At 42.6% G+C, this 26,918-nt stretch overlaps 1 protein-coding gene and 1 non-coding gene across 2 annotated transcripts in view; both read left to right on the forward strand.

The window, feature by feature from the left end:
* The window catches only part of TPR (translocated promoter region, nuclear basket protein), a 62,303-nt gene that overhangs the window by 14,746 nt on the left and 20,639 nt on the right, over nucleotides 1-26,918 (forward strand). The window contains exons 11-37 of the mRNA XM_060232393.1: nucleotides 224-315; nucleotides 1,216-1,413; nucleotides 2,166-2,273; nucleotides 3,121-3,344; nucleotides 4,082-4,245; nucleotides 5,216-5,355; nucleotides 5,453-5,601; nucleotides 6,516-6,678; nucleotides 7,272-7,406; nucleotides 7,637-7,777; nucleotides 8,693-8,861; nucleotides 10,352-10,518; nucleotides 11,769-11,921; nucleotides 13,262-13,378; nucleotides 14,139-14,342; nucleotides 14,454-14,638; nucleotides 16,394-16,541; nucleotides 17,086-17,223; nucleotides 18,014-18,145; nucleotides 19,090-19,220; nucleotides 20,654-20,864; nucleotides 21,819-21,965; nucleotides 22,425-22,623; nucleotides 22,816-23,021; nucleotides 23,764-23,825; nucleotides 25,718-25,926; nucleotides 26,486-26,758. Of these exons, the coding sequence (XP_060088376.1) occupies nucleotides 224-315; nucleotides 1,216-1,413; nucleotides 2,166-2,273; nucleotides 3,121-3,344; nucleotides 4,082-4,245; nucleotides 5,216-5,355; nucleotides 5,453-5,601; nucleotides 6,516-6,678; nucleotides 7,272-7,406; nucleotides 7,637-7,777; nucleotides 8,693-8,861; nucleotides 10,352-10,518; nucleotides 11,769-11,921; nucleotides 13,262-13,378; nucleotides 14,139-14,342; nucleotides 14,454-14,638; nucleotides 16,394-16,541; nucleotides 17,086-17,223; nucleotides 18,014-18,145; nucleotides 19,090-19,220; nucleotides 20,654-20,864; nucleotides 21,819-21,965; nucleotides 22,425-22,623; nucleotides 22,816-23,021; nucleotides 23,764-23,825; nucleotides 25,718-25,926; nucleotides 26,486-26,758 (4,365 nt within the window). The remainder of the gene's footprint in view (nucleotides 1-223; nucleotides 316-1,215; nucleotides 1,414-2,165; nucleotides 2,274-3,120; nucleotides 3,345-4,081; nucleotides 4,246-5,215; nucleotides 5,356-5,452; nucleotides 5,602-6,515; nucleotides 6,679-7,271; nucleotides 7,407-7,636; nucleotides 7,778-8,692; nucleotides 8,862-10,351; nucleotides 10,519-11,768; nucleotides 11,922-13,261; nucleotides 13,379-14,138; nucleotides 14,343-14,453; nucleotides 14,639-16,393; nucleotides 16,542-17,085; nucleotides 17,224-18,013; nucleotides 18,146-19,089; nucleotides 19,221-20,653; nucleotides 20,865-21,818; nucleotides 21,966-22,424; nucleotides 22,624-22,815; nucleotides 23,022-23,763; nucleotides 23,826-25,717; nucleotides 25,927-26,485; nucleotides 26,759-26,918) is intronic.
* On the forward strand, nucleotides 5,908-5,978 carry TRNAV-GAC (transfer RNA valine (anticodon GAC)). Its single transcript has one exon. It is a non-coding gene; the product is annotated as a tRNA-Val (tRNA).

Raw genomic sequence — 26,918 nt, forward strand, 5'->3', positions numbered from 1 at the left:
TATCTACTCAGAATGACAGCAGCTCTCCAGGGTCTTAGGCTGAAGTCTTTCACATCACCTGCTCCCTGATCTTTATACCTGGAAATGCTGGAGTTTGAACTTGGGCCCTTCGGCATGCCAAGTAGATGCTCCATCTCTGAGCCACAGACCCTTTGCAGTTTGATCGGGTCACTGCAAAGCATGATTATGTTAAAGACTGTGTCTTACTCTGTCTCTTCTCTAGGGGCCATCCTTTCAGAGGAGGAGCTGGCAGCGATGTCGCCCACTGCTGCTGCAGTAGCTAAGGTGGTAAAGCCTGGCATGAAACTGACAGAGGTAAGGACTGAACTGACTGGTGCTCTCTTTGTGTGCGGCTGTAGTAGAGCTATCTGCAGATTGAATGCTTTTCACAGATCACATTGGATTATGTTCGTGTGAGTTTTTCCAACTAAGTTATTTCAGGGAAAAGAAAGAGAACAAGCTTTGAGTCTCATGTAAACACAAAACTCTGTATATGGTGTATGGCAGCAGTATATTTAGAGAGAGCCCCTCTTTCTGAATGACCTTCTTAAATGACTCTTTTGCTTTCATTCATGTGAATGAATGCAGCTTTTGATTTGGGCTTTCAGTACTCATGAACCGGGAGAATTATATGAAGATGGTGCCATTCTGATGGTTTTTTACTGAACAAAATTAGTTTAGCTATATGTCTTATGCTTTCATTTTGGATAAGCTAGTTGTTTATGGCCATAATAGAGGAACTTTTATGGAGGAAGAGGGATATATTCAGGCATGAAATTACAGAAACACAGCTGTTGAATTTAGGTGTTTTAGATCATTGGAAAGGAATGGCAAGAATTCTTATGAAAATTGCCCTGTGTCACAAAGGAATATTTTGCTGGAAAGTTCATTCACTGGTGATATAAGAAGATACCACCAGCTTTGAATATTTTTGCTAGTCTCTACTTTTTCATTGCTTTATTTTGCCTGGGATCTGGTCAAAGCATGTGCAACATTATGCTGTAGCTCCCTATTCAGATACAGCACTTGGGTGTTGTGCTCTCATACAGGTAGAGGCTGCATTTGAATGAACCACTCTTGTGGGGAAGTTACATGGGCAGAAGATGGTAATTATACACATACTGAGCACAGAAATCAAGATGAGCAGGAAGCCAAAAAATGTGCTAGTAGAGAAATGGCAGTCTGCAGCTTTATTTTTGGTCTTTTTTGATGCAGCTTTACAATGCATATATAGAAGCACAAGATCAGCTGCTGCTGGAGAAGTTAGAAAATAAGAGGATCAACAAGTACTTGGATGAGATAGTGCAGGAAGTAGAAGCTAAAGCACCCATTTTGAAGCGTCAGCGTGAAGAATACGAACGTTCTCAAAAAGCAGTTGCAAGTCTTGCTGCTAAACTTGAACAAGCTATGAAGGTCAGTATAAAACTCCATAGGAGTTTGGAATCGGAATAAAATAGTCATCATAAATATATTGAACTATATTGTTTGATTTTAACCAATGAGAAATTCTCACACATACCCCAACCTCTCTGTCGAGTAATTAACATTCTGTTGCTTTCTCTGTATTACTTTTCTGCTCTGGCTGGACTGTACCACTGCAGAATGAGAGCATGTTTAAATTTCCTTTCTGTTTAAAAAAGCACTTACATGGCCGTAGAAAACAGTTTGCCACATTTCTGTTCCAGTATTCTACCTGGCAGGTTAGTTTTCTGTAAGTGATTAGAGTTTCAGATGGAGGTGCATTTAGATGTAATCTACAATACATCAAGAGCTCCACCACATGATTTGGCTGATTGCATAGTCTGGTTCTTCATATGGTTATTTTGAACTGGATGCTGGCTCCTAAAAGTCTCCCAGCCCCCTTTTTTGTTGGCCTGGAAGGGTTAATGAGTCATAGCGATTTCCTATACAAAATGGACGATATTCTGGCGATTGGGCAACACCTGTAGACGGACAGTGCAGGTCAGGGGCTGCTGTTTAGGAGTGGCTGTCAGGCAAGCTGGCTCCTCTCTTTTGTCAATTTAGTATTGATAGGGTACAGCCCAATATAATTAAGGAGGCACAGTGGTCACATTACCATATAACTGTTTATGGTCATCTTGGTATCGATGAATTTGTTGTTGCTTTTTCAGTTCTCAAATTGCATGAATGTATTGGTTTTGCAGGAAATTCAGCGCTTGCAAGATGATGCTGATAAAGCAAACAAGCAAGCCTCTTTGCTTGAAAGGGAGAACCAGAGGCTTGACATCCAGGTCAAAGATCTTTCACAGCAGGTTAGTTCTTAGACAGTTTACAGCAGAACCCAAGAGTGTCTGCTGAGAAGTAAAGACCTCAGATACCAGTGGGACTTAACTTTTATTTAAATGTGCATTTGGGATTGCAGCCTTACAGTGCAGTTCTAATCAGAGTTGTACCATTTGGAGCACATTGACTGTAACTATGTTTATGATTGCACTACTACTCTTCTGAACCTTCACCTTTGTTGGAGCTCTAGCATTAACTTCTGGGATTGAGAAACAGCTAATTGATCTCTCCTTCCTGAAAATTTCAGATATCCCACTAAGTAGCTCAGCTGTGTAAACAGAACTGAGATGTTGCCTTAAAAAATCGGAATGTATCAAAGATTATTGGAGCACAATTAAGCACAAGCTCTATTGAATGCATTGCTAATACACTTGGTGATTCAGTGAAATTTGAAAATTCTTGCTGTGATAAGAAGGAAGCTGCAGTCCCAAGATTATTGGTTATTTTGGGGGAAGGTCTGGCTCGGTGGTAGAGCATCGGCATAGCATGCATAAAGTCCCAGGCACAGTTTTTGGCATCTCCAGTTGATCAAGTAGTAGGTGATGTGAACAACCTGGGGAGGGGTCGTGGCTCAGTGGCAGAGTGTCCGCTTGGCACATATGTAGAACGTACCAGGTTCAGTTCCTAGCATCTCCAGTTAAAAAGGGTCAGGTAGTAGGTGATGTGAAAAATTATACTTGAGATCCTGAAGAGCCCCTGCTAGTCTGAGTAGACGATATTGACCTTGATGGACCAAGTGGTTGGACTTAATATAAGGCAGCTTCATGTAACCCCGATTCCTGAAGTGGCCAAAATAATCGCTCTTTTTTTTAAAAGATAAGAGTGCTTTTAATGGAACTTGAAGAAGCCAGAGGCAATCATGTCATCCGCGATGAAGTGAGCTCTGCTGACATCACCAGCTCTTCGGAAGTGATAACCCAACACTTGGTCTCCTATCGAAACATCGAGGAACTCCAGCAGCAGAATCAGCGTCTTTTGGTGGCTCTTCGGGAGCTGGGTGAAGCTAAAGAGAAAGAGGAGCAAGAAACAACTTCATCTAAGTACGTTGTCAGACTGGAAAAATGTAAACTTGTGTCCAAAAAATCTGAAGACCAGAACAGTGACTTTGTGTCCTACAGGTAGTCTGCTGGTGAAAGTGGGAAAAGTGGTGATCTCATCCAATTCACCTTCTCACTGCAGCCCCCAGTGGCTTTTTGTATGCAGTACCTGTTCAGAGGTCACGGGGAGCTGCTGGGGAAGGCCTAGAAGGGTCTGCTTTAACCAGCAGAACGTCTAGGATTTAGTTCCCTAACTTGGAGCACCCAGAGTATTTTTGTGAGCAGAAGGAGTGCAACTTTTCTCACTTCCTCCTTCCCAAACCTTGGGCTGCAGCAGGAGAAAGGGAAAAGGACATGTTCTGCAGGAGGAACTCTCATCCACAAAAGTACTCTGGTGATTTCAAGCCATGAACTGTGATTTTTCTGCCCTGTACACAGATCTGAACATTTTTTAAAAAACAAATGTCATGGCTTTCCCAAGGCAGTAAAAATTGTTAATGAATTTTGTACTAGCCTTAATTAATCTTTATTGTCTCAGTGCTGGATCCTTGTTGCTCTTTTCCGGTTGCTTTACTCTTAACAGATTTTCATTCCAATTCCCTCATAGCTTCCATGTATCTAAAGTTTGCACCTTTCAGGCCTCATCTCCTAGTTCAGCTTATGTCCACTTGGGCCATACAGTTTTTCTTCAAATTCCCCTTTGGCTGTCTCACGTCAAACCGTTTTTCTGTCCATGACAGGATTTCCGAGCTGCAGAGTCAACTTGATGAAACTATCAATGAGCTAGAAAAGTCACGTGAATCCCGGCAGCACCAGATGCAGCTTGTGGACTCGGTAGTTCGTCAGCGTGACATGTATCGCATCTTGTTGGCACAGACCACTGGAGTTGCCATTCCACTGCAAGGTAGGGTCATATCAGTCAAATCTACTGTATTGTGTGAAAGACTGTTTGTCACATACAGTGAGAAGTGGACTGGGTAGATGAGGCCAGTTTCTCTGTTCGTGTGCTGTTCTGGTAAGTTTGCCTGTTCATTGTGTTGTGCAAGAAAGAACAGAGAGCCGGAGGGATGCGGGGTGGGGGGTGGGGGAGGAAAACAGTTCTTCAGCTGTTGCTATTAGCATTTTAAGGGGGGTGGGAACCTGGTGATTCAGAGAAATTTGAAATTTTTTGCTGTGATAAGGAAGCTGCAGTCCCAATGCAACTTCTGAAGAGCTGGTGATGTCAGCAGGGCTCACTTCATCACAGATGACATGATTGCCTCTGGCTTTTTCAAGTTCCATTAAAAGCACTCTTAGCTTTTAAAAAAATAACCAAGCCCGGTTTTAAGCAGCAAAATAAATGGAGGTGGTAGGGTTAACCCCGCCCCCTTCTCTGCATGACTTAGAGGCAAATTGTGTTTGTAGGAGCCTGTCTGTTTTGGCCATGCATGAGGGGAAATAATAGGTTAGTTTAGGTAGCAGACACACTTTTGGGCCCTTGTTTGATACATTTTTAGAGGAGAAATGCAGCTGGAAATAGATAATTGGGAGTTGATCAGCAATTTGTGTAATTTTTTTTTTTTGCCTTACCTTTCTCTGATTGAGATTTAGAGGAAGAACACTTCAGTTGAAATGTCAGACTGACAGTATGTTACTAGTGCCAGGTTCTACAATTCTAAAAAACTGTCATTCTGCACATGAGAAAAGACACATGCATTCATGAAAATCTATCCAGTTTTTATGATATACTTAATTGCAGGATATGTGTTCTGGCCATAGAATTTGGGGCTAAGGCAGCCCCTGAAAATTTCATTACAAGAAGTTATTTGTGACTGAGATGAGGCATTTGGTTTCTTCTGGATTGGTTGGGCAACATTGCTTTTTAAAATTTTCAGCACCAGGCATCTCACCAGAAGCATCTTTGACCTCGACCCCCAGGCGCCTGTCAGGTGCACCTCCGGCCATGTCAACTCCAGCTGTTGTACCAGTGGCAGAGTCCACTGAAGCAGTGGAGGCAAAGGCAGCCCTTAAGCAGGTACCCTTTGGTCTTTTTTCAGGGATTTCTGTACAGGAATGCTTTCTGCTTAGGGCTGTATTGATGTTAACGCATGCTCGTGTACATTTGTGAACAGCTGCAGGAAATTTTTGAGACCTACAAGAAGGAGAAGACTGAGAATGACAAACTGCTGAATGAGCAAAATGAGAAGCTCCAAGAACAGGTTACGGACTTGAGATCACAGAATACAAAGATCTCCACACAACTTGAGTTTGCTTCAAAGCGGTATGGCAGTATTTATGAGCACTACTAAAATGCTTCCATGCAATTAATCTAGTTGGTTTTTCTGGTGTTGACAGAATGGTGAGACCCACAGTTTATGATAAAAACCTCTTGTGACACTCTGGCCAAGACAGTCTTCATGACCAGTGCAGATACCCCATTGCTTGGTCTCTCCTATCTGTGTGTAGAAATGAGAGTGCCACATAGGCATTTCTTAGTGCTACCCCTCCTTCTCTCACTTTGTGCCACATGGTTAGGGGTTGTAGTAAAATTGTGGGTTCATATTTCTTCATATATTGAGTATGGAGAGGGGTTGTAGGTCAGTGGTAGAGCATCTGCTTGACATGCAGAAGGCCCAGGTTCAATCCCTGGCATCTCCAGTTAAAAAAAAATCAGGCAGTAAGCAATATAAAAGACCTCAGCCTGAGACTCTGGAGAGCAGTTGCCAGTCTGAGTAAACAATGTGGACCTCGATGGACCAGTGGTCTAATTCAGTATAAGACAGCTTCATGTGTGAGTGTGTTAGCTTTCAGTGTTCTGTTGTTTTCTTCTTTAGAAAAAAACAGTAGTAAGTTGCATTGTGAACTTGAGGCTCAGAAATACCTTGAAATGCTTTTTTAATGTTTGAAATGTGTTAACGTTTGCTGTCTTGGGGCCCCGAACCTGGGTGGAGAGGCTGCATAGGAATGTTTTAAATATCATCTATACATCAGTTTCTTAAACATTAATATTTTATGAAATCAAAACATGGCAGCACAATTCCCAACTTGCATAGTTAATAAGATTGTCAGAGTCCAGCTTTTGACAACTGACTGTTCAGTTTGAACTATCATCAAAACTACATACGGGATAAATAATGTTAGAATTGTTCTTTCGTTTTGTCATTTTTGGCTGAAACAAAATCTTTACCTGTGAAGTTATGAGATGCTGCAAGATAATGTTGAGGGATACCGTCGAGAGATAACATCGCTACATGAGAGAATCCAGAAGCTCACAGCAACAACTCAGAAACAGGAACAGATAATCAATACCATGACTCAGGAACTGAGAGGAGCCAATGAAAAGTTAGCTATGGCTGAGGTAATTGGTATAGTGCTCTATGCCTTGTTATGAAATAGCTTCTAATAAGAAAACATTTCAATGTTCATCATCATGGTCTCTGTGCAGTCCCACTAGTGGGGACTGCATGTTCTGAAGCCAGCAGCGGAAAAGGTTTCCAAAGCTTTCTAGTAGACTAAGAGTGCCCCATCTCCCTCTAGCTCTTTCCCACAAAAATTACCACATGAGTGAAGGAGGGGCGCTACTCCCTTAGTTCTCATTCTTGAGGCTGAGGAGACTAGTTTCTCTGAAAACTTTTCTTTTTGTCCCCATAAATAATAGATCAACACACTGCACAAAGAAGAGAGGACACGATAGGACTCATCTCCCCTCAGCCAGTTTTTTATTTGCATGGAAGTTTTAGGTGAAGGAATGTTCAAAACTAGAATTCACCGCCCACAGTGGCTCAGTCAAGAGGTTTCATCTGTTCCACCATGTCAGGGCTTTGTCACCTAATTCCTCCAGTATCACAAGCTGGGCCTTAAACTTCAGGCTGATAACTGAAATTACTTGGATGTCAACAATGAATTTTTCCCAGCTTGAGCTAGAGAAAAATCAAATGTCATCTTTCCCAGGTGAGAGCAGAAAACTTGAAAAAAGAAAAAGATATCTTGAAAATGGCCGAGGTTCGTCTGACTCAACAAAAGGAAACTTTGGCAGCAGAGAAGAGAGGACAAAATATGCTACTCACTAACTTGCAGTCTATTCAGGTGTGTTCAGTTATGTCTTCCCTTTCCTCATCGTCTTCCCCCCCCCCCTTCTTAGTAGCAGCAATCAATACACATGGAGGGGAAACTTTTTCTGCAACTAGTTCCTTGCCCTCATAATACATGCATTTACTGTAAGGTAAGATTTATCAGCAGTATGTGGAAGCTCACTGACTCTGAACGTATTTTATGCCACTATGGATGGCACTATGTAAAAATGTCTATTTCATTAGGTGATCCTGGAAAGGTCTGAGACAGAAATGAAACAAAGATTCAGTAACCAGCTAGAGAAGGCAGAGCGTGAAATAGCTCAGCTGAAGAAAAAACTGGAGAACGAGATGGAGCAAAGGCATGCACTTTCTAAAAATCAAGATGTAAGTAGTGAGCATAAAAGGAACATGCCAATCTGTGGGATTAATACTTTTGAGCAGAGACATTGGATTTTTTTTTTAAATTTGCACTTTCTGGGGCTAGATTCATTTTTGTTTAGTGAACTCTTAACATGCTTCCATCACTTGATTGGATGAGAGGGAGCAAAGGGGAATTCCTTCTAATATGGGCTAGGATGTGGGAGTTGATGGCTAGCAGTTACTTTGTCAAAGCATGGGGGGGAAGCTTTGATGCAGAAAGGAGCAGCTCCCAATGGGGTGAGGAGTCAGAAAGGGCATTCGCGTGGATGTGAAGAAACTAGGAGCAACTCCATCACTGTTCCAGGAACAGTGGCAAGTAGAGGAATCTCAAGTATGCAAGATTAGAATAGCCAGGAGAAGGATCTGGTATTCCCCAACAGGAGCAGGGGGACTTGTAGGCATTCCTAAAGTCCAACTTCGCTGTCTGGTTCAGTGGAATATGAGCAAACCCACGCTTGGGGCTCCATATCAGCTGAACTGCATGTTAGCCTGGCTCTCTTTTATTCTTTTTTTGCCTAAATATTTAGCCTTCTGAATAGTGCCTTGTTATCAGCATGGTTCTCGTAAGGTTGGAGCTATGTCGTATAACTCCAAAAACAGGGAGGGGTTGAGTTTCAGTCATTGATGGGCAGCAGGATGTGTCAGTCCTTTTTTGCTGGTGTTCCTGGGTTTCTTGTGAGTTAGTAGTCAAAATGGACAGATTTTGGAAGAGCTCCTGTGTGTCTCGGGTGACTTATTGAGAGGCAACCAGGATGATTTTATTGAGCGAGGCGGCTTAAGGTTTTGAGTCCTGCTTCAGAGCTGCCCAGGTGGTTCTGGTGTGCTTTGCTTCTGAGGCTCTCTGGCTTGTGGAGTAAGGCATGCGGGATTCGCTTTCAGATTCATTTGTTGGATGCCAAACGACAGCTTGAGACGGAAATGAATCTTCATGTTAACACAAAAGAACTGTTGAAGAATGCCCAAAAAGATATTGCAACTCTGAAACAGCAGCTTCACAATATGGAGGTTCAGCTAGCCTCCCAGTCATCACAGCGAGCTCCTGGGCAAGGTAAGAGGGCAGAAATTAACACTTGCATAGTTGAGCCTGACACTCGTCATCAGCTTGGGCCCAGCATGTATAAATACAGGGTGGCAACCGATACTCTCTCTAAGCTGTGGAGTCTTGTGAGCAAACATTCTACTTTGTGAGCTACTGGCATTAAAGTTTTGAGCTCCTGCATAAATTAACTTACTCTAGGGCCATCATTCCTGAACTAAGACAAAAATGTGTGAGCTGAAGGCTAAAAAACTGTGAGCTAGCTCACACTAACTCAGCTTAGAGGGAACACTGGTGGCAACCTAAGTAGTAGTGGTTTTCTTAAATATAACGCTTATTAGTTAGAGAAGATGATGATGATATTGGATTTATATCCCGCCCTCCCCTCCAAAGAGCCTCAGTGGCTCACAATCTCCTTTACCTTCCTCCCCCACAACAGACACCCTGTGAGGTGGGTGGGGCTGGAGAGGGCTCTCACAGCAGCTGCCCTTTCAAGGACAACCTCTGCCAGAGCTATGGCTGACCCAAGGCCATGCTAGCAGGTGCGAGTGGAGGAGTGGGGAATCAAACCCAGTTCTCCCAGGTAAGAGTCTGTGTACTTAACCACTACACCAAACTGGCTCTCCAGACTATCATAGACTATCAGATAGTACAGAAGTAATTAAAATGTACTGTATTGAAATGCACTTTAGGGTATCGCAGGTTATACTGAACCTGAAGAAGATGGCTTCGAAGGACCATGAAGGTAGAAATAAAATTAAGAATTGGATCCTCTGATTGTGTTTCTGCAGGTACAAGGACACTGCTGTGGGGGGGGGGGGTGTCACCAAATCCACCCTCCCACAGCAAATCCAAACATTCTTAGTGCTGTCCCTTGGGAGGAGTCTCTTGTATATTGGAGGTGTGGGGGTAGGGCTACAGTGGAAGGGGGAGAAAGTTCTGTTCCATGAGTGGACAGTAGCATCCAGCTTTAAGTAAAAGTGATCAGTATTTCTACATAAATGACAGCATTCAAGTCCTGTGTTCAGAACTGGGTTCTTCAAATTCAGTATGCCCGATAATACCTAAAGCGCATTTCAGTGCAGTATATTTTAATGAATGTTGTGGTGCCTTTCACCAGCATGCTTCTTTCAGTTGGGTGTCGTTTGATAAACTAAAAGAATTGACCATCACATGCAGTCCTTTCTTGCACTTAATATTGATGAGGCAGAAAATTCTAGGAGTTCTTAGGAGACAACAAGAATCATAACACCTCTTTTTGTAACAGACTACAGCACAGCTGTCACATTCAGAGCCTTATCGTCAAAGTGTTCTGGATCCTAGTGTGGGCACTGCCTTTTCTCTTCCTTTGAAAGTTATTAATACATGGATTGTTTTATTTGAGGTGGGGAACCACGAAACTGCTAGTGTGTGCCTGTCTGCATGTGCATATGTATCCAGAAGAAGTAACCGTAATATTTTCTGTGAAGGCTCCTGGTTTTGATGGTTTTAAACTCTCTTAGGCCAGCCTAGTACAAGTGAGGCTGTGGATGATCTTACAAGTCGATTGAGACAGTCGGAGGAGCAAGTGAATGATCTGAAAGAGAGGCTGAAGACAGCCACAAATAACGTGGAGCAGTACCGAGCAATGGTGGTGAGCCTCGAGGAATCCCTGAACAAAGAAAAGGAGGTAATATGCTGTCTGCTAAATATAACTCTGTTTACAGCCCTGCATTGTGCCAAGGAGCACTTTACAGTTGAGACCCGCAGCATACATGAATTGATTAGATCCAAATGGCATTAATTAGCTCTGTACGTGAAGTCAGTGATACTCAGCTAAATCATGGTTGGGATCCAGTAATCTCTCTGCAGAAGGCAGCATTGGTTGCGGCTTCTTCTCATGTTCCCCTCTCCCCAGGGTTGTTTCCGAAGCTGTAAAAGTTTATTCTTGGGGGTCATAGGACCTTTATGGATTTAATAGTCTTGTAGGCTGAAGAGCTGTAGGGGGGAGGGAGTGAAATGGTCCTCTTCACCCTCTTTCATCAGTTGAAGAGACGAAGCACGGCTGTTAATCTACAAACAGGTCCCACGACCACAGGAAAAAACTCATCTGGGTATGGAAATGGTTGTCAAGCAGAGGAGAATGTGGGGAAAATCTGTGTGATCCTTACATCTGCAGATCACAGGATCCCTGGCTTCCAAAGACTGAGCTTGTTTGATTCAGCAGTAAGCCACGCCCTTGTAATCGTTACAATAAAAGCAGCTGTGCAAGTTTCCTATTTTCCCAGCTGAGGACTAGTAGATGACCTGTCAAGCATACTGGTGGCTCCAAAACTGTCCCAAAGACTAGCTGTATTCTTCTGACTAAGCAAAGTTCACAAACTAACAACTTGTCCTCATCTCATTTACATCTAAAGAAGCCCAAACAGTACTTTAGTTTTATTTGTTTAATTTTTTTGTGTGTGTATAGGGGCCTAATATGATTCAGATGAGTTGAATATGAGAGCCGTTGAATAGTTTAGCCACCTTTCAGACTTCAGTCCTCCTTTCCACAATGAACAAAAACAGGTCTCTTGTGAATACCACATTAAAAAAAAAAAAGATAGTCCCTTGTGCAAGCATCACTTGTTTTCGACTCTGGGGTGACGTTGCTTTCACAATGTTTTCATGGCAGACTTTTTACGGGGTGGTTTGCCATTGCCTTCCCCAGTCATCTACACTTTCCCCCCCAGCAAGCTGGGTACTCATTTTACTGACCTTGGAAGGATGGAAGGCTGAGTCAACTTGGAGCCAGCTACCTGAACCAGCTTCCGCTGGGATCAAACTCAGGTCGTGAGCAGAGGGCTCCGACTGCAGTACTGCAGCTTTACCACTCTGTGCCACGGGGCTCTCTTGTGAATACCATATTACCTACATTTAAAACTGAGTTTTGTTTTGTAGGTGACAGAGGAAGTTCGTGCAACTGTTGAAGCCCGCTTGAAGGATGCTTCTGAGTATCAGTCCCAACTAGAAAAGAAGTTAATGGAGGCGGAAAAGGAAAAACAGGAACTTCAGGATGAGAGAAGGAAAGCTGTTGAAAGCCTGGAGCTACAGGTATAATGGCATCATCTTTATCCATTTGTTTTTGGCATTCTGGATCTAGGAAATTTTGAATGTTTTAATTAGTCATTTGGTTTGTTGGTGTTTAACTAGTTGTTTTAGAAATTATATAATTTGTTTTATTTGATGTGACCCTCCCTGAGCCCATTTGGAAAGGGCAGGATAGAAAAAGGAAGGGAAGAAGGGAGGGAATTACATGTCCAGAATTGAGAAGTTTGCTTCAACTGCATCCAGAAACTTTGCCTAATAGATCCCTGGGCAAATTTATAATTTGCTTGTAGCTTAGTTTCAAAAACTTTTGTAGCATGAAGGGGAAGCACTACCTGAAAACATCTGCCCCAAAGCCCCTTTGTGCATGCACACAGCTGGAGCTTCATGGCTCCTTATATCCTTACCTCTAGAGTTTTACACTTGCCACTCAGCTTCTAATAGTCCAGTACCTATGTTGCTCAAAACCAGTTTGGTGTAGTGGTTAAGTGTGCAAACTCTTATCTGGGAGAACCGGATTTCAGTTCCCACTCCTCCACTTACAACTGCTGGAATGGCCTTGGGTCAGCCATAGCTATCGCAGGAGTTGTCCTTGAAAGGGCAGCTGCTGTGAGAACCCTCTCAGCCCCACCCACCTCACAGGGTGTCTGTGGTGGGGGGAGAAGATATAGGAGATTGTAAGGTGCTCTGAGTCTCTGATTCAGAGAGAAGGGCAGGGTATAAATCTGCAGTTTTTTTCTGCTCCTTCAAAGTAATTATTCTATTGAGCTCGAATCATGAACCACTTGAAATGAAGAAGGTATTCAAGGCATCTCATGATTTGTTTTAATAGAATAGGTCAGGGTTTGCTCTAATATGTCAGATTATTTTCTTTAACCACATTTATAAGTAGTGTCTGCAGCGTTCCTGTGAAACCAGCGTTGTGTTAATTGATTCCAGACCTTAGAAATAAAGGCTTTAGGACAGGATTCACACAAATGTGTTGTTACAATAGCACTAGGTGAATTTGCTTGTAACTTGCAGCCTCCCTTCTTCCCCCATCAAGTTTGCACATGGTGAAGCAATCCAGTCAGTACCATCATAAAAGTTTATGCAGTTTTCTGAAGTCTTTTGGCACTGTTTGGTAGCTGCAGTTTCAGTGAAATAAGAAGTGGGAATCTGCACTAGGTATTTTAAGGCTGTTCGTGTACTGAAAGAAATGCAGCAAGCAAGGATTTTGCATCAGTCTAATCTAAGATGTATATTCTCCTAAATTAAATGGTGTATGTTGTGCCTTCCAATGCTATAATTTTGAAACCTGATGGTCTCAAAAAAACCCCCCAAAATGTGTGATGTTTCTCATGCAGCTTTCTGAACTGAAGAAAACTCTCTCCAGTCTGAAGGCTGAAGTTCAAGAATCAATTCAGAGAGCAAACACAGCTCTTGCTAATGAACAGCAAGCCAAACGGGACTGTCAAGAGCAAGTAAGTTTGGGTATTTACTAACGGACAAATGAATATTTTTCAAAAGAAAGATGATTGCTTCTGCACTCTGCTAGAGAAATTAAATTTAAGATTTATATGGCAGGGGAGGATCTGCAAAAACTATAATCAATTTAATCAAGTATCCGGGGTGGGAGGTTAATGGAGCGGTTTAACATACATTTATAAGAAATCTTGTTAGGAAGGTACTTTGTGATAGCTCTTCTGTGTTCTTTGAATACTTTGTCATTTATACCTGTGAGAGCTCCATGTGCGTCTTAGATCCTGAATAGTGAATTCCATGGGGTCTCTGCAATGTACTTAGGAACCTTTTGCATGCATTTTTTTTCTGTGTATTCTCTTGCAAAGAAATGTCAATCCCATAACTTTCTTCTGCCTAAAAACCCTCAAACAAACTTAGATTTTAGAGGAATTACCAAGGTGCTGTTATGGAAAAGGTTTTGCCCTCCCCTGCCCCCCCTTCCAGCAGTGCTTTCACATATCACTTTACTTGTCAAAGAGGGACAGCACCAGGAAGAAATGAAACTATTAGTTGAACTCAGCCTACGTATTTCAATTTGGCCCAATTTCCCTCCTTTCTACAGTTTTCCAACCCACTTGCTTTCCTCCATGGTCCCCAGCATCATCTATTTGGTGGTCTGTGGGGTACCCATCCTTCTTTTCTCACCGGCAGAAAAGTGGGTTGATGCAATCCACAGAGTCTCTTAACAGTTAAGAGGTGATTACTGGTGGTTTCTTACAGGCCAAGATAGCTGCAGAAGCTCAGAACAAGTACGAGCGGGAGCTAATGCTTCATGCTTCTGATGTTGAAGCCCTACAGGCTGCCAAAGATCACGTAGCTAAGAATTCTGCCGTAAGGCAGCAACTGGAGGAAGCAGCCCAAAAAGCAGAATCTGCGTTGCGAGAGAGTAAAGCCTCATGGGAGGAGCGAGAGAGGATGTTAAAGGTACGGGTTTTTTGGCTGGATCCAAGTGACCTTTTTGAAGTTTTAATAGGGGTCTATAACCTTTCTTCAGGGTCAAGTTCCAGGGATGACCCGGTTCCTTTTTTTTAATAGGACGAAGCTTCAAAGCTTGCATCTCGCTGTGAAGACTTAGAGAAACAAAACCGACTGCTGCATGAGCAGCTAGAAAGCCTAAGTGACAAGATGATGACTTCAATGAAAGAAGGGGCACCAAGCACATTAAACGTCTCTTTCAGTGAAGAAGGCAAATCACAAGAGCAAATAGTGGAGATTCTTAGGTGAGAAGTGAGTCAAGTCACACCTGATGGGGACTGATCCGGATCAGTTTTACAATCAGGCGCTTTTCATGACCTGAGACGGCCTTGTCTCGAAGGCATCACAAATGGGGGATTGCAGCTTTGTTTCTCTTGGGAAGGGCTGTTACCAAATGCTTTCCATCCTGAAAGGAAGGATTTGGGAACGTCCCAAGCGGCTGCAGATGTAATGTCAGAACTGTTTTAGAGATTGGGTGTTTCCCTCCCTTGAGCAAAGAAAGGCCACTTCTTTTTCCATTGCTTTCTTCTGAAGGTCAGGATTTGAGGGTACTCTTGCACTCCAGTTCAAGCTGGATCTACAGTCAGTATAGTTCTCTGATTATGTGGAGGGATGATCTTACTCTTTGCAAAATGTAGCCTTTGGAGTAAGCTGTCGGGTTCAAGAAGGCATTCTTGGATCCTTTCCCTGGGGCTATTTCCCCTCTTAGCTGCTTTTACTGTTACTGTTACTTTTACTCTAAGCTGCTTTTACTGTTCCTTGGAAAAGGCACTTGCCTTCTTTCTCTGGTGGGGGTGGAAGCAGCTTGGTGCAAGCGTAATTTCCAGCAGGTAACTATCAAGAAAAGGCTAAGAAGCAACCTCCTCCTTCACATTGAAGTCTCAGTGGCTGCATTTTTAAAAAGTGAAACTCTCCCTGAGCATCAGAAACTTGGTTAAATCTTAACTAGGATTAGCAATGCAATCCCATGACCCACTTGCTATTCCTTGATTTACAGTGCCTTCTTGTGTCTGTCCTTGCTGTTATCTAGTTAGAATATTCCGTTCCCCACCACCTCCCAGATCCGCAGGGCTCCAAGTAGCTTGCATACAGTACATTGTCATCGACATGGTAATCTGCCTTTAGTTTTATGACTGGCATGCCACATTTTCTTTTTCTTTACATTTTAAAAGTTTATTTGAAATAAATAATGTTATACAGAACACAAATTGTAGCGTGCAGTATTAGTAAAAGAAAAACAAAACCCCACAAAAATAAATGTGGAACCTAAATACATTGGAAAGAATGCAAAGCTGTATGAAACCGTGAGGACCAGAGGTTGGAAGATCTCTCTGCTTTCAGTATTCAAAGAAAGCATGCTTAACACTTTATAAGGGGAGACTGAATGAAAAGAGAGGATAGGAAAGGAAAAAGGGTAGAGTGACAGTGTAAATTAAAGAGAAGATAAATATAGAAAAAACTGAAGGTACCCACTCCTGTGCCTAGGAGTAGTAGGAAAGAAGACTGTTAATGAACAGATAAGAAAATTATAGAAGAAAATAGGTTAAAGACTAGAAGCATATAGCCATTTGTGAAGGACTGTAAGGGGAAAGTTCCTGTGGCCATATTTTCTTTTCATTATTTTTAAAGCAAAGAAAATAACGCATAAGGTTGTACAAACCTGAAGAATTTCAGGTTCCAGTACTCTGCAAACAATATCTCGTTCTTTACAGGTCTGTCTGATTGACTTCCCCTTATACTACTTTTGCATCAGAAGTAAATTTAGGTAACAGCTCCGCAGTCCAGATTATTTTATAGCAGTCCTTTATTGATGGTGGGTTCTTCGATTTGGCTGCAACTGCAATACACATTGCCCCAATAGTCACCAAAGGCCATAAGCACCTCTGTGTTACCAGATCCAATATGATTCTATAGTTTCTGGGTTTCCTTTTACTTTAAAAGTAGTGAAAATTTTAAAAATAGAGGGATTTAATTTCCATTGGGTCCTCTTTCTGGTTCAGGTTTATACGCCGTGAAAAAGAGATTGCAGAAACTAGGTTTGAGGTAGCTCAAGTGGAGAGCTTACGCTACCGTCAGAGGGTGGAACATCTGGAGAGGGAGCTTCAGGAACTTCAGGAGAGTCTGAATGCAGAGAGGGAGAAAGTGCAGGTATGTACACAGGTGCACTCTTGTTGGGTATTTGCTGTGGTATATTCCTTTTGTGCTGGGCTTGTGAGTCATGTTGTAAAGATCCATCCCATTTAGGCACAGATGCAGTAATGTCAACCTCATTGATAGTACCTGAACAATACTGTTGACTATTATTCAGAAGCATCACATATGCCTGTGCAGGAAAACTGAGGGAAACCAAATCAAGAACATTGCTCAGATTAAATTAGTGGCTTTCATGCTGCATTCCAGGAAATTGTACTTGGAAAGCTTATCAATATTGTTAGGATAGCTTCCTTGCAAGATCCTTGGCTCACAACTTTCAGTGAGTCACAGCTGTGATGTAGTTCTTGGGTGTCTCCTGGAACATGCCCTCCCTCATTTATCTGGGATGACATGTATATGGCTTCATTTGAAAGCTGAACTTTGTTGCCTGGCAGATTTAACGAGTAAACCTAGGCATCTGAGGTCACAGCTGAGTTTAAAACTCATCTAGATATTTCCACACAGACTTGTGTATCAGTGTTGCTTTTGTGAATTTTAGGTGACGGCAAAAACAGTTGCTCAGCATGAAGAGCTGATGAAGAAGACGGAGACCATGAACGTTTTGATAGAAACCAACAAGATGCTGAGGGAAGAGAAGGAGAGGCTGGAACAGGAACTGCAGCAAACACAAGCAAAAGTCAGTGAGAACTCTAGATAAGCTTTTAGAGTTCTTAAACAAAGCCCTCTGAAGCCATTTGTATCACTTAGACTCAGTTTCCATGTCTGAGCCTCAGACTTGTATGCTCCTCTTTCCATCATTCCCTGACATGCTAGAGTTTGTCTCCTTCCTTTTCTTTTTCTCAGGAAACACTTCATCACAGAATATGAACTCTGCACATTGTAATTTGCAAAGCATAATTCACCCATGTGCATGTAGTAGCAAATTCTGGCTTTTGCATAAACACAAGTGATAGGACTCCCATCACGTAAGGTTGGGGAGGCAGGAAAGTAGTGAAAGAACATCACCTTTCAGGCTCCCAAGCCATGTTATGGAGGATTGAAAACATGTGGCTGAATCAGCATTTAGATACGAATGAATTAGATTTTCGTTTCTGTCCAATTTTCCTTAGAAAATTGATGCTTTCCTCACATTTTAAGTAATGGCTGACTAATTGTCCTCCTTCTAAGATTCTGGCAGTTAATGGGACATTTGTGAGTGACAGATGGAAGTTACTCTTAATTTTTCAATTTTTCACCAGAGATAAAGAATTTAAAACAGGTCTGTGTTTGGTAGAAGGAGCTTCGCTGCCACGGCGTCATAGGTGTTGTTCTGTCAACCCAGCACACTATGATATCTCTCAGGATTTCGAAAGCAGGACTTTTGTTCACACACAGAGTGGGTGGAGGTGTTAAAATTTGCATTTAAGTATGTTGCAAATGCTAGAAAACAGTCACTTTGAGTAACTTCCCAACAATCATTGGTTCAGGTGCGTAAGCTGGAAGCTGATATCTTGCCTTTACAAGAGTCCAACACTGAGCTGAGTGAGAAAAGTGGGATGCTGCAGGCTGAGAAGAAGCTGTTGGAAGAAGACGTCAGACGCTGGAAAACCCGAACTCAGGTATACCTACAGAATTGTTACTAGTCGCTTTCTGAAAGTTGCAGATTTTTTGCAAATGGTATTATTTCCTACTGTAAAGTTTTATACCTATATTTTCCATATTGTATTTGTTCTCTGTATTGCCTGTATATTAATATAATCCTTTTGTATGCTTATGACCTGTTGGTCTTCAAACATTAATAAATAACTGGGTCTGAGTTACTAGTTGCAAAGCATCAATGCTTATAGCATTTTTTGCAGAAACAAAAGAGGCCGCCACCTCAAGACAGGAAAATGTAGCTTGGAGGCAGAACAAAAATGGGATAAGGCAGTGATTGTGCTGCAAGATTATAAGCAAATTCAGCACCAAGGTTTGCTTAGGGAAGGGAGCATTTCAGGATTTAGAGGAAAAAAAAGTGTGAGTGGCAAGGTTAATGATATGTGAGGGACTTCAGGGCATGGAAGCAATTGATGCTAAAATATGGAGCTAGTGCTACTTTCAGGTAAGTAATACTTGCTTTTTTCTTTCTCGGTGAGAATGGGGACCACTTGCCCAGAAACCAGTTGCAGTTTTGCCCTTCGATAGCACATCCTTCGCAGAATGGTAAACAGCTCTTGAAGCAGAATTTTAAAAGCTGTCGGTTGACTTGGAAGACAGAATTTGATATTCAAAGCATAAAATGGGAGAAAAATCCCAAATAGGGATTGTGTTTGCCCTAATTATTGTCTCCCATAGTTCAGTTTTCCTAAAGCTGCGTGTGCATTCCAGCACTAGTTTTGGCTCTTGCAAAAAAACATCTTTGATGCTCAAACCTGATAGTTGGCATTATTTTAGTACTCATCTTGAAACCTTTTTATATTGTGCTACAGTCACTGACACAGCTTGGCTTTGTTGTCTGGAATGTGCCATTTCCTCTGCGCACCAAGGGTCATAACTTTGGTTATTTGTTGCTTTGTTTCCCCAGCATTTGCTGGCCCAACAAAAAGACACCGATGTTGAAGAGTATTGGAAGCTTGTTTCAGAGAAAGAAGTGAACACCAAACGTATACAGCAGATGAGTGAAGAAATAGGCAGGCTTAAAGCAGAAATCGCTAGGTAAGATTGATTGATGGATTTATTTGGAATGCTTTGTATACTATCTTCCCATTAAAAATGCTGAAGGTGGGAGAGGAGGTTACAAAGATTATCTTGCAATCTGGGAAATACTGAATGTATTGCTTTGCCACATGGCAAAAGTAATGCATTTTGTCCTTTCATAAGGGCTTGTTTGGAAGCTTACATGGACAAATGATGTGTTCATTCTTTGTGCTTGGAGTGCAGAATCCCCCAATGGTCTATAGCTCAGTGGGAAAGTACATGCCTTGCGCTGTTGAGGTTCTGGACTAATTTAGGGGTAGAGCAATGTCTCAGTGGGAGAACATCTGCTTTGTAGGCAGAAGGTTCCAGGTTCAAACCCCACTAAAGGGTTCAAACTTCCAACTAAAGGGTTCAGGTAGTAGGTGACCTGAGAAATCTCAGCTTGAGACCCCAGAGAGCCACTTCCTATCAGAGTGGTTAATATTGATGTTAACAGACCAGAGGTCTGACTCATTCTAAGACAGCGTCATGTGTATAGTCATCAGCTGTTTTTTTTTTAAAGGTAGGCTTTGAAAGGCCTTATGTTTGGTGTAGTGGTTAAGTGCACGACTCTTATCTGGGAGAACCAGGTTTGATTCCCCACTCCTCCACTTGCAGCTGCTGGAATGGCCTTGGGTCAGCCATAGCTGTTTTATGAGTTGTCTTTGAAAGGGCAGCTTCTGGAAGAACTCTCTCAGCCCCACCCACCTCACAGGGTGTCTGTTGTCCGGGAAGGAGATAAAGGAGATTATAAGCCGTTCTGAGACTCTTGATTCAGAGAGAAGTAAGGGGTATAAATCTACGGTCATCTTCTTCTTATATGAAACTCCAGCAAGCCTCTTCCAGCTAGAATAAACAGTGCTGAAACATATGGACTAATGGTTCCTCTACTTGTTCTGTCTTTGTTTGAAGAAGAACAGAATTACATCATAATCAGTCTGTGTGCTATCAACTTATACAGCACAGTTTTTAGAGGAAGCACCTATAGCTCAGTTATGAAATGAGCAACTTGTGCACATAAGACCCCAGATTCTATCACAGGTGCCCCCAGTTTAGACTATCTTGCCCAAAGCTACTGCCAGTTAGAATACTGGGGTAGATGTTCAAGGGGTCTGGTAGAAAAGTTGTACAGTGTTTCTCAGATGTTTTATGTACCTCTCTGGGAGTTTTGTTGTAGCCACCAAAGCTGTGGTTTTTCTCTTGACACATGGGATGCAGCTGAAACCAGCTTGAGAACTGCAGACTGTGTGCTGCTGAAAAACCCTTTAAAATGCTAACATTTGTATATCAGTTTATAAGGCATTTTAAACTGTTTATATGCTCATGGCTATAACAAAACGTTTTCCCCATATTTGTTGTTTCAGCAGCTTTCTTTTTATGCTATACGATAAACCTTTCGATTTCCATTTAAGGTCAAATGCATCAGTGACTACGGGTCAGAATCAGGCTCAGTCCCTCCGTGACGATCTAACAAAAATAAAAGCTGAAAAGGATGCCCTTCAAAAGGAGTTGGAAGCAAAGCTGGCTGACATCCAAGAGAAAGTCAAAACTATAACGCAGGTCAAGAAAATCGGGCGTCGATACAAGACCCAGTATGAAGAGTTGAAAGCTCAGCATGACAAGGTAGCTTTTGATGTCTGGCAGGGGAAGAGGTGTAAAGCAGTCCTCTCAGACCTTTCTTCTGGTTGTCAGGCTGGCAAGCACAGTTCTTCTAGCCAGAGTGTGCTTTAATGCTGCCTTTTTGCAAATCAGAGTAAGCAAATGCTGCTGGCAAGGAAGAAGACGATGATGATGCTGGATTTATATCCCACCCTCCACTCCAAATCTCAGAGTCTCCGAATGGCTCACAATTGGCTTTATCTTCCTCCCCCGCAACAGAAACCTTGTGAGGTGGGTGGGGATGAGAGAGCTCTCACAGCCGCTGCCCTTTCAAGACAACCTCTGCCAGAGCTATGGCTGACCCAAGGCCATTCCAGCAGGTGCAAGTGGAGGAGTGGGGAATCAAACCCTGTTCTCCAAGATAAGAGTCTGAACACTTAACCACTACACCAAACTGGAGGGAGAGGGGATTGAAGTGAAGGGGAACAGTGGGAGGGTGAGAATTGCCCCTATTTGCAGAAGATGATCTTTGGGTTTTTTGTCAGTATCTATAAATATTAGTATGTTAAAGCATATCATTATGTTTAGCAGTGGTGCACATTAGTAAATCTCTGGTTTAAGACGTTCCAGTGTGGTTATTTGCTGAGAAGCCACAGTCTTGGTCTTTACAAAATATATCCCCCTCTCAGCCAGTTCACTGAAGGTAGATTGACAGTACAGGCCAACTTAAGCAAAGGTCACCCCTCCCCCCCCCAATTCAAATATATTGATTTCTTCCTGTTTCTAGCCTGTGTGGAGAGCCTGGAATAGCAGAGATCTAAACAGGCGGATCAGTGGGTCTTTGATTTGCTACCCTCTGATCTTGTGTGTTTTCATTTAAGCCGTGGCATGGAGTGTCCATTAGAGTTGGTTGTCAGTCAATAAAACTTGCTCCTTTGTGCATCACAGAACTCTCTTGTTACCTGTCCATAATTTCAGGTGATTGCAGAAGCATCAGTTCAGTCTGTTGCAGAACAGAAAGAGCAGCACGCTTCGGACAAGGAAGTTCAAGAGGTGAAAGAGGCTCTCAGTCAAGCGGAGGCAAAGATAAAAACCTTGGAGGGGCAGATTGAAAATTTGCAGAAGGTAAGAGAAGTCTCTTTGTGACATGCACTTGAATCTACCCCCATTCCACAGCTTGAGTAACTGATTTCCTCACAAGTCAAAGCAGGGCATTGGACTTGTAGGTGGAGGCCCAAATTCACGTCTCTGCTCAGTTTTGAAGCTTGGGTAGATGGTGGGTTCATGATTTTTGCTTGTCTCAAAGGACTGTCACACTGATCAAATAGGATAATCCCCTGTACGCAGCCCCCTGAATGCTTGAGTGAAGAGCATGTTGTGAATGTAGGTGGTGAAAAATCACTGCACAAAGCAATATAAGTACCTCCACAGAGCAGAACTGCGTCCGTTGAATGTATTGATCAGCAAATGGGTTGACTTAATAGGAGTCAGTTCTCTTAAAACATATGGATTGTGTTAGCTATAGCTGCAACCCCTTTTTGAGAAGAGCTTTGTGCTATCACTTCGATTTCTCTCTGTTTGCAGACACTCGGAGAAAAGGAGACCGAAGTCAAAAACCTTCAGGACCAGGCAGCCCAGCTGCAGTCTGAGATCTCCCGGCTTCATCAAGATCTGCAGGAGAGAACGACGCAGGAGGATCAGCTCAGGCAACAGATTGCGGAGAAGGAGGAGAAAACCAAGAAGACGCTTCTGGCTGCCAAGCAGAGGATTGCACAGTTAGCAGGTGAGTGGCATTCTTGGCATTCCAGAAGGGTGGCCATCTTGAGTTCTGTGGGATCTTAAAAATCTGACTTAAGCTTTGATCAGCACCCACCTCAGCAGGTACAGACAGTGGACTGTGGAGAATCGGGTCCTAGGGTCCCATGTGGTGACCTGGCAAGCAAACTCCTAACCAAGAGACTTTTGGGTTCTTTAGGCGCAAAAGAGCAGCTGACCAAAGAAAGCGATGAATGGAAGCAAAAGAGCAGCACACTGGAAGAGCAGAAGACAGAGTTGGAAGTGCGGATGAATGCGCTTAAATCGCAGTATGAGGGCCGGATTTGCCGCCTAGAGAGAGAGCTCAGAGAACAGCAAGAGAGGCACCATGAACAGCGAGATGAGCCTCCAGAATCTAGCAACAAGGTCCGGTATCTACAGTGTTTCAGATCCCCATCTGCAAAGTCAAGCTTGTTCTTCGCTGCTTAATTTGTAGTTGCTGTTCAAATCTCTATCTAGTACTGCTTGTATGGCTATCGCCTTAAGCAGAAGTTAAAAGCAAAAATTGTTTTAGACCTTACTCAGTGTTATTTCTCTTATGTTTGATTATTGCATCCATGAATTTTGCCATGATCATTTGTATCAGATAGTAACCATGACAGCTGGGCGTGCACATTTAGCAGTTCCTTATTTTTAAGTAAAGGGGTAATTAAATTATGCTGTTCAAATCTTATCTCTTCAGCCTCCTGCCATGGAATACTTTCAATTGAGAAGGGTGGGAGTGGATTGCAGCTACCATTCTGATTCAGTGAGGAATCGTTCAAGGTGGCATGTTCACCCATTTATCAATGGTACCTTGTATGATCCCATGCCATAACCTGCTTGAAGACATGCATGATGGATCGCCCTGGCTCAGGGGTGGGCAGCCCCCAGCAGACATACTGACACCAACACACCAGACCATTCGCCTGGCACTTGGGGTGTGGTCCACACTCAAGCAGCGGAGGCACTGGCAACACTGCTGGTACCAGTGATGCAGGAGAAGGTGGTGGCCCACCACTTTCTGTACCAACTGGATTTTCCGATTTGATTTTTGAGGGTTTTGTATGATGTTAAGATAAAAGTTTTTGATTCCTGTGGTTTACAGAAGCATTTTCTCTCCCAACAGGCTTCAGAACAGCAGAGGCAGATCACTCTTAAATCAACTCCTGCAGCTGGTGAACGAGGAATGTGAGTTCCTGTTTAATCTTATCTACATTTTTGTTGATTGTTCTTATTCTTACTGTACCAGTGGCTTCTGTATGCAGCGCAAACTTACCTGCATGTGCTATCCTGAATATGCTTTAGATACAACTGATACAACTGTGATTTTTCTGGTACGTGAATCAAAGTAAAGCTATGTGGCTAACGCCATCGTAATAGAATTGCTCTACAGTTACAGGTTGTCCATCAGTGGCCTTTAGGTAAAAAGATAATTCAGGCGCTTTACACTTGAGAGCCTAGATGATAGGAAAAATAGGTTGCATATTCTCATTGTGCATCATAAAGTTTGGATGTACAAACTTTCTACAAGTCCCTTTACTTTGATGAATAGTTAGTTTAATTGTTTATAAAATAAAAAATAGCTGCATGTTATGTGTGCGGTTCTTGTACATAGGATTGTAGGTTGTGTACTAATGAAATTAGCTAGATTTGAGACCAGTAGCACTTTAGAGACCAACAAGATTTTGGGGGTAAGAGCTTTTGAGAAAGAGTCAGTTTTGAGTTTGACTTTCAGAAACTCATAACCTCAAATTTCTTGTTGGTCTCTAAGATGCTGTTGGACTCAAAGCTAGCTGTTCTACTGAAGAGCAATACAGCTAACTTCTGATACTAAAAATTCTGTTTCCAGTAGTGGCCATTCATATGCTACTAGAAATGCATAAGCAAGGTCTGAGGGTACCTGTCCTCCTCCACTGATAGTCCAGCAATTGGACTGGTGCCTCTGGGCTTGGAGATTCACCAAGTCCTGTTTACAGTGATAGCTGTTTTCTATGAAGCTCATTGCCTATTGCCATATCATATTAGGATATTTCTTGAACTCAAGGCTCTTTTTGCATTTTCTGAGTCTGCTGCCTGTAACTTTCATCTGGTGACCCTCGCGTTATAAAAGTGAGAAATCTCTCATCCCCTCCATATTCGCATTGCTTCCCCCCTCCCCCATCTTGCAGTCCTTTAATCTAAATGAAAACCTGCCAAATGCTTTAACCTTGTAGAAGAGGTGGTCCAGCTCCTGGATCGTTTGGGTTGCTCTTTTGTAGATGGGAGTTGTCACTGTACATATGAAGTTAAGAGGGGCTGCAGTGTATGCCTTGTTACTCACTCTTACCACAGAATCTTATTTGCCGTTCTGTTGCTCAGTTTGGACTTCTGTTTGGGCTTTCACTGTACTGGATAATTAGGTGCCAGGTGCAGATATGACCACCTCAGTCTTCAGCAAACCAAACTGGGTATCCAAAGGCTGCTGTTTGCAGTGTTTAAATAAAGAGCAGGGTATCCATTCATTCTAAAAGAGTGGTCAAGCAAAACCACTTTGCATAATCCATGCTGGGTCTTCCTCAGCAAGTCGTGCTTCTCTATATGCTTAGCTATTCTTGCTTTTAATTGTGCTTTCTACCATTACTTAGGCCAGCAGCTAGGCTGATGAGAATGTAACTTCCCAGATCTTTGGATCCCATTTTTTTTTAATGTGTCATGATCTGCTTCAAGAAGATGTGAAATAAAATGTCAGCAAGATATCTCGTGTTCAGAATTTTTTTTAAAAGCCCATGGTTGTTCACACTGTTGTGCAGTATCCCCCAGAACACAACTTCCTGCTTTATTTGTTACCTTCCACATATCCTTTCATGGTGACAGTGTTGGGGTATGAAGCAGAAATGCAGGGACCTCTCTAGATTTGATCACATACAAAGGGAAGCGCTTGTGAGTCTAATAAATCCATATACAATTTATTTTCTGTAAACGAAGACCTTTTCTGTCCCACATATCCTCTGCTGTTCTTTCTTCTATGGAAGTTTTGCTGCCACTAGATGTGCTTAAAATGGCATCCTAGCGAATGCATACAATTTTTGGTTTGTTCCTAGTGCGAGTACTTCAGATCCACCAACAGCCAATATCAAACCGACACCTGTTGTGTCTACTCCAAGCAAAGTGACAGCTGCTGCCATAGCTGGAAACAAATCTACCCCGAGAGCCAGTATCCGCCCTATGGTAACTCCTGCTACAGTTACCAACCCTACAACTACACCAACAGCAACTGTTATGCCAACAACACAGGTGGAGACTCAGGAAGGTAAAGGCATCTCTTCTGAAAATCTAGAAATGGATAGTCAGCTATGTAATTCCTTGGGATCCGTATGTTTTAAAAAATGGAATTTGACACCAACCACTCTAGCTGTAGAACCTCTGCATTGTACTGTGCTGGATAATGTTGAATAGTCAAATAGCTAACAAATACCCACACCTGAATTCTGGAATGGATACCATGAAAATACTAGATACTTTGGAGTGGGATAGAAAAGAGCAAGAGTCCAGTAGACCTTAAAGACAAACAAAATTTGTGGTATGGTGTGAGCTTTCGTGAGTCACTGGTCACTTCTTCTTGGATTGTTTGTGGACATCATGTAGTAAATTTGTACAAAGTGTGTAAACAAGGAGACAAGTGCAAGTAGAAATTCCTTATTTTTTTCCAGTCTTTGATTTGTTCTTCAGCAACTGGGTTTTAGCAGTTAAAGCCATGATTGCAAAAGAAGAATGTGTTGCACAGTTCACCAACTATAGTTCGGCAGCTCCTTGTTTGTTACAATGTTAATGTAGCTAAATTGAGCTGCTGTGATCATTGTGTGTTTCAGCTATGCAGTCAGAAGGACCAGTGGAGCATGTCCCAGTCTTTGGAAGCACCAGTGGATCTGTGCGTTCCACAAGCCCCAATGTCCAGACCTCACTCTCTCAGCCCATCCTGACAGTTCAGCAGCAAACTCAAGCCACGGCTTTTGTGCAGCCCACTCAGCAGAGCCATCCTCAGATCGAACCAGCGGCTCAAGAGCCGGCCCCAACCATTTTGGAGGTTGTTCAGAGCTCACAGATGGAAAGACCTTCTACATCAACTGCAGTGTTTGGCACAGGTTAGTGTAACTGAATTTTCTTCAACAAAAGTGAAAATCAATTGAGCCCCTGGATTTAGGAGAAGCAAGATATAAACTATGGGTGTCAAATGTGTGGTCTGGGGGCCAAATCAGGCCCCTGGAGGGTTCCTATCAAGGCTATGAGCAAGTCTGCTCTTTC

The sequence above is a fragment of the Heteronotia binoei genome, chromosome 2, assembly GCF_032191835.1.
Source record: "Heteronotia binoei isolate CCM8104 ecotype False Entrance Well chromosome 2, APGP_CSIRO_Hbin_v1, whole genome shotgun sequence".
NCBI classification, from domain to species: Eukaryota; Metazoa; Chordata; class Lepidosauria; order Squamata; family Gekkonidae; genus Heteronotia; species Heteronotia binoei.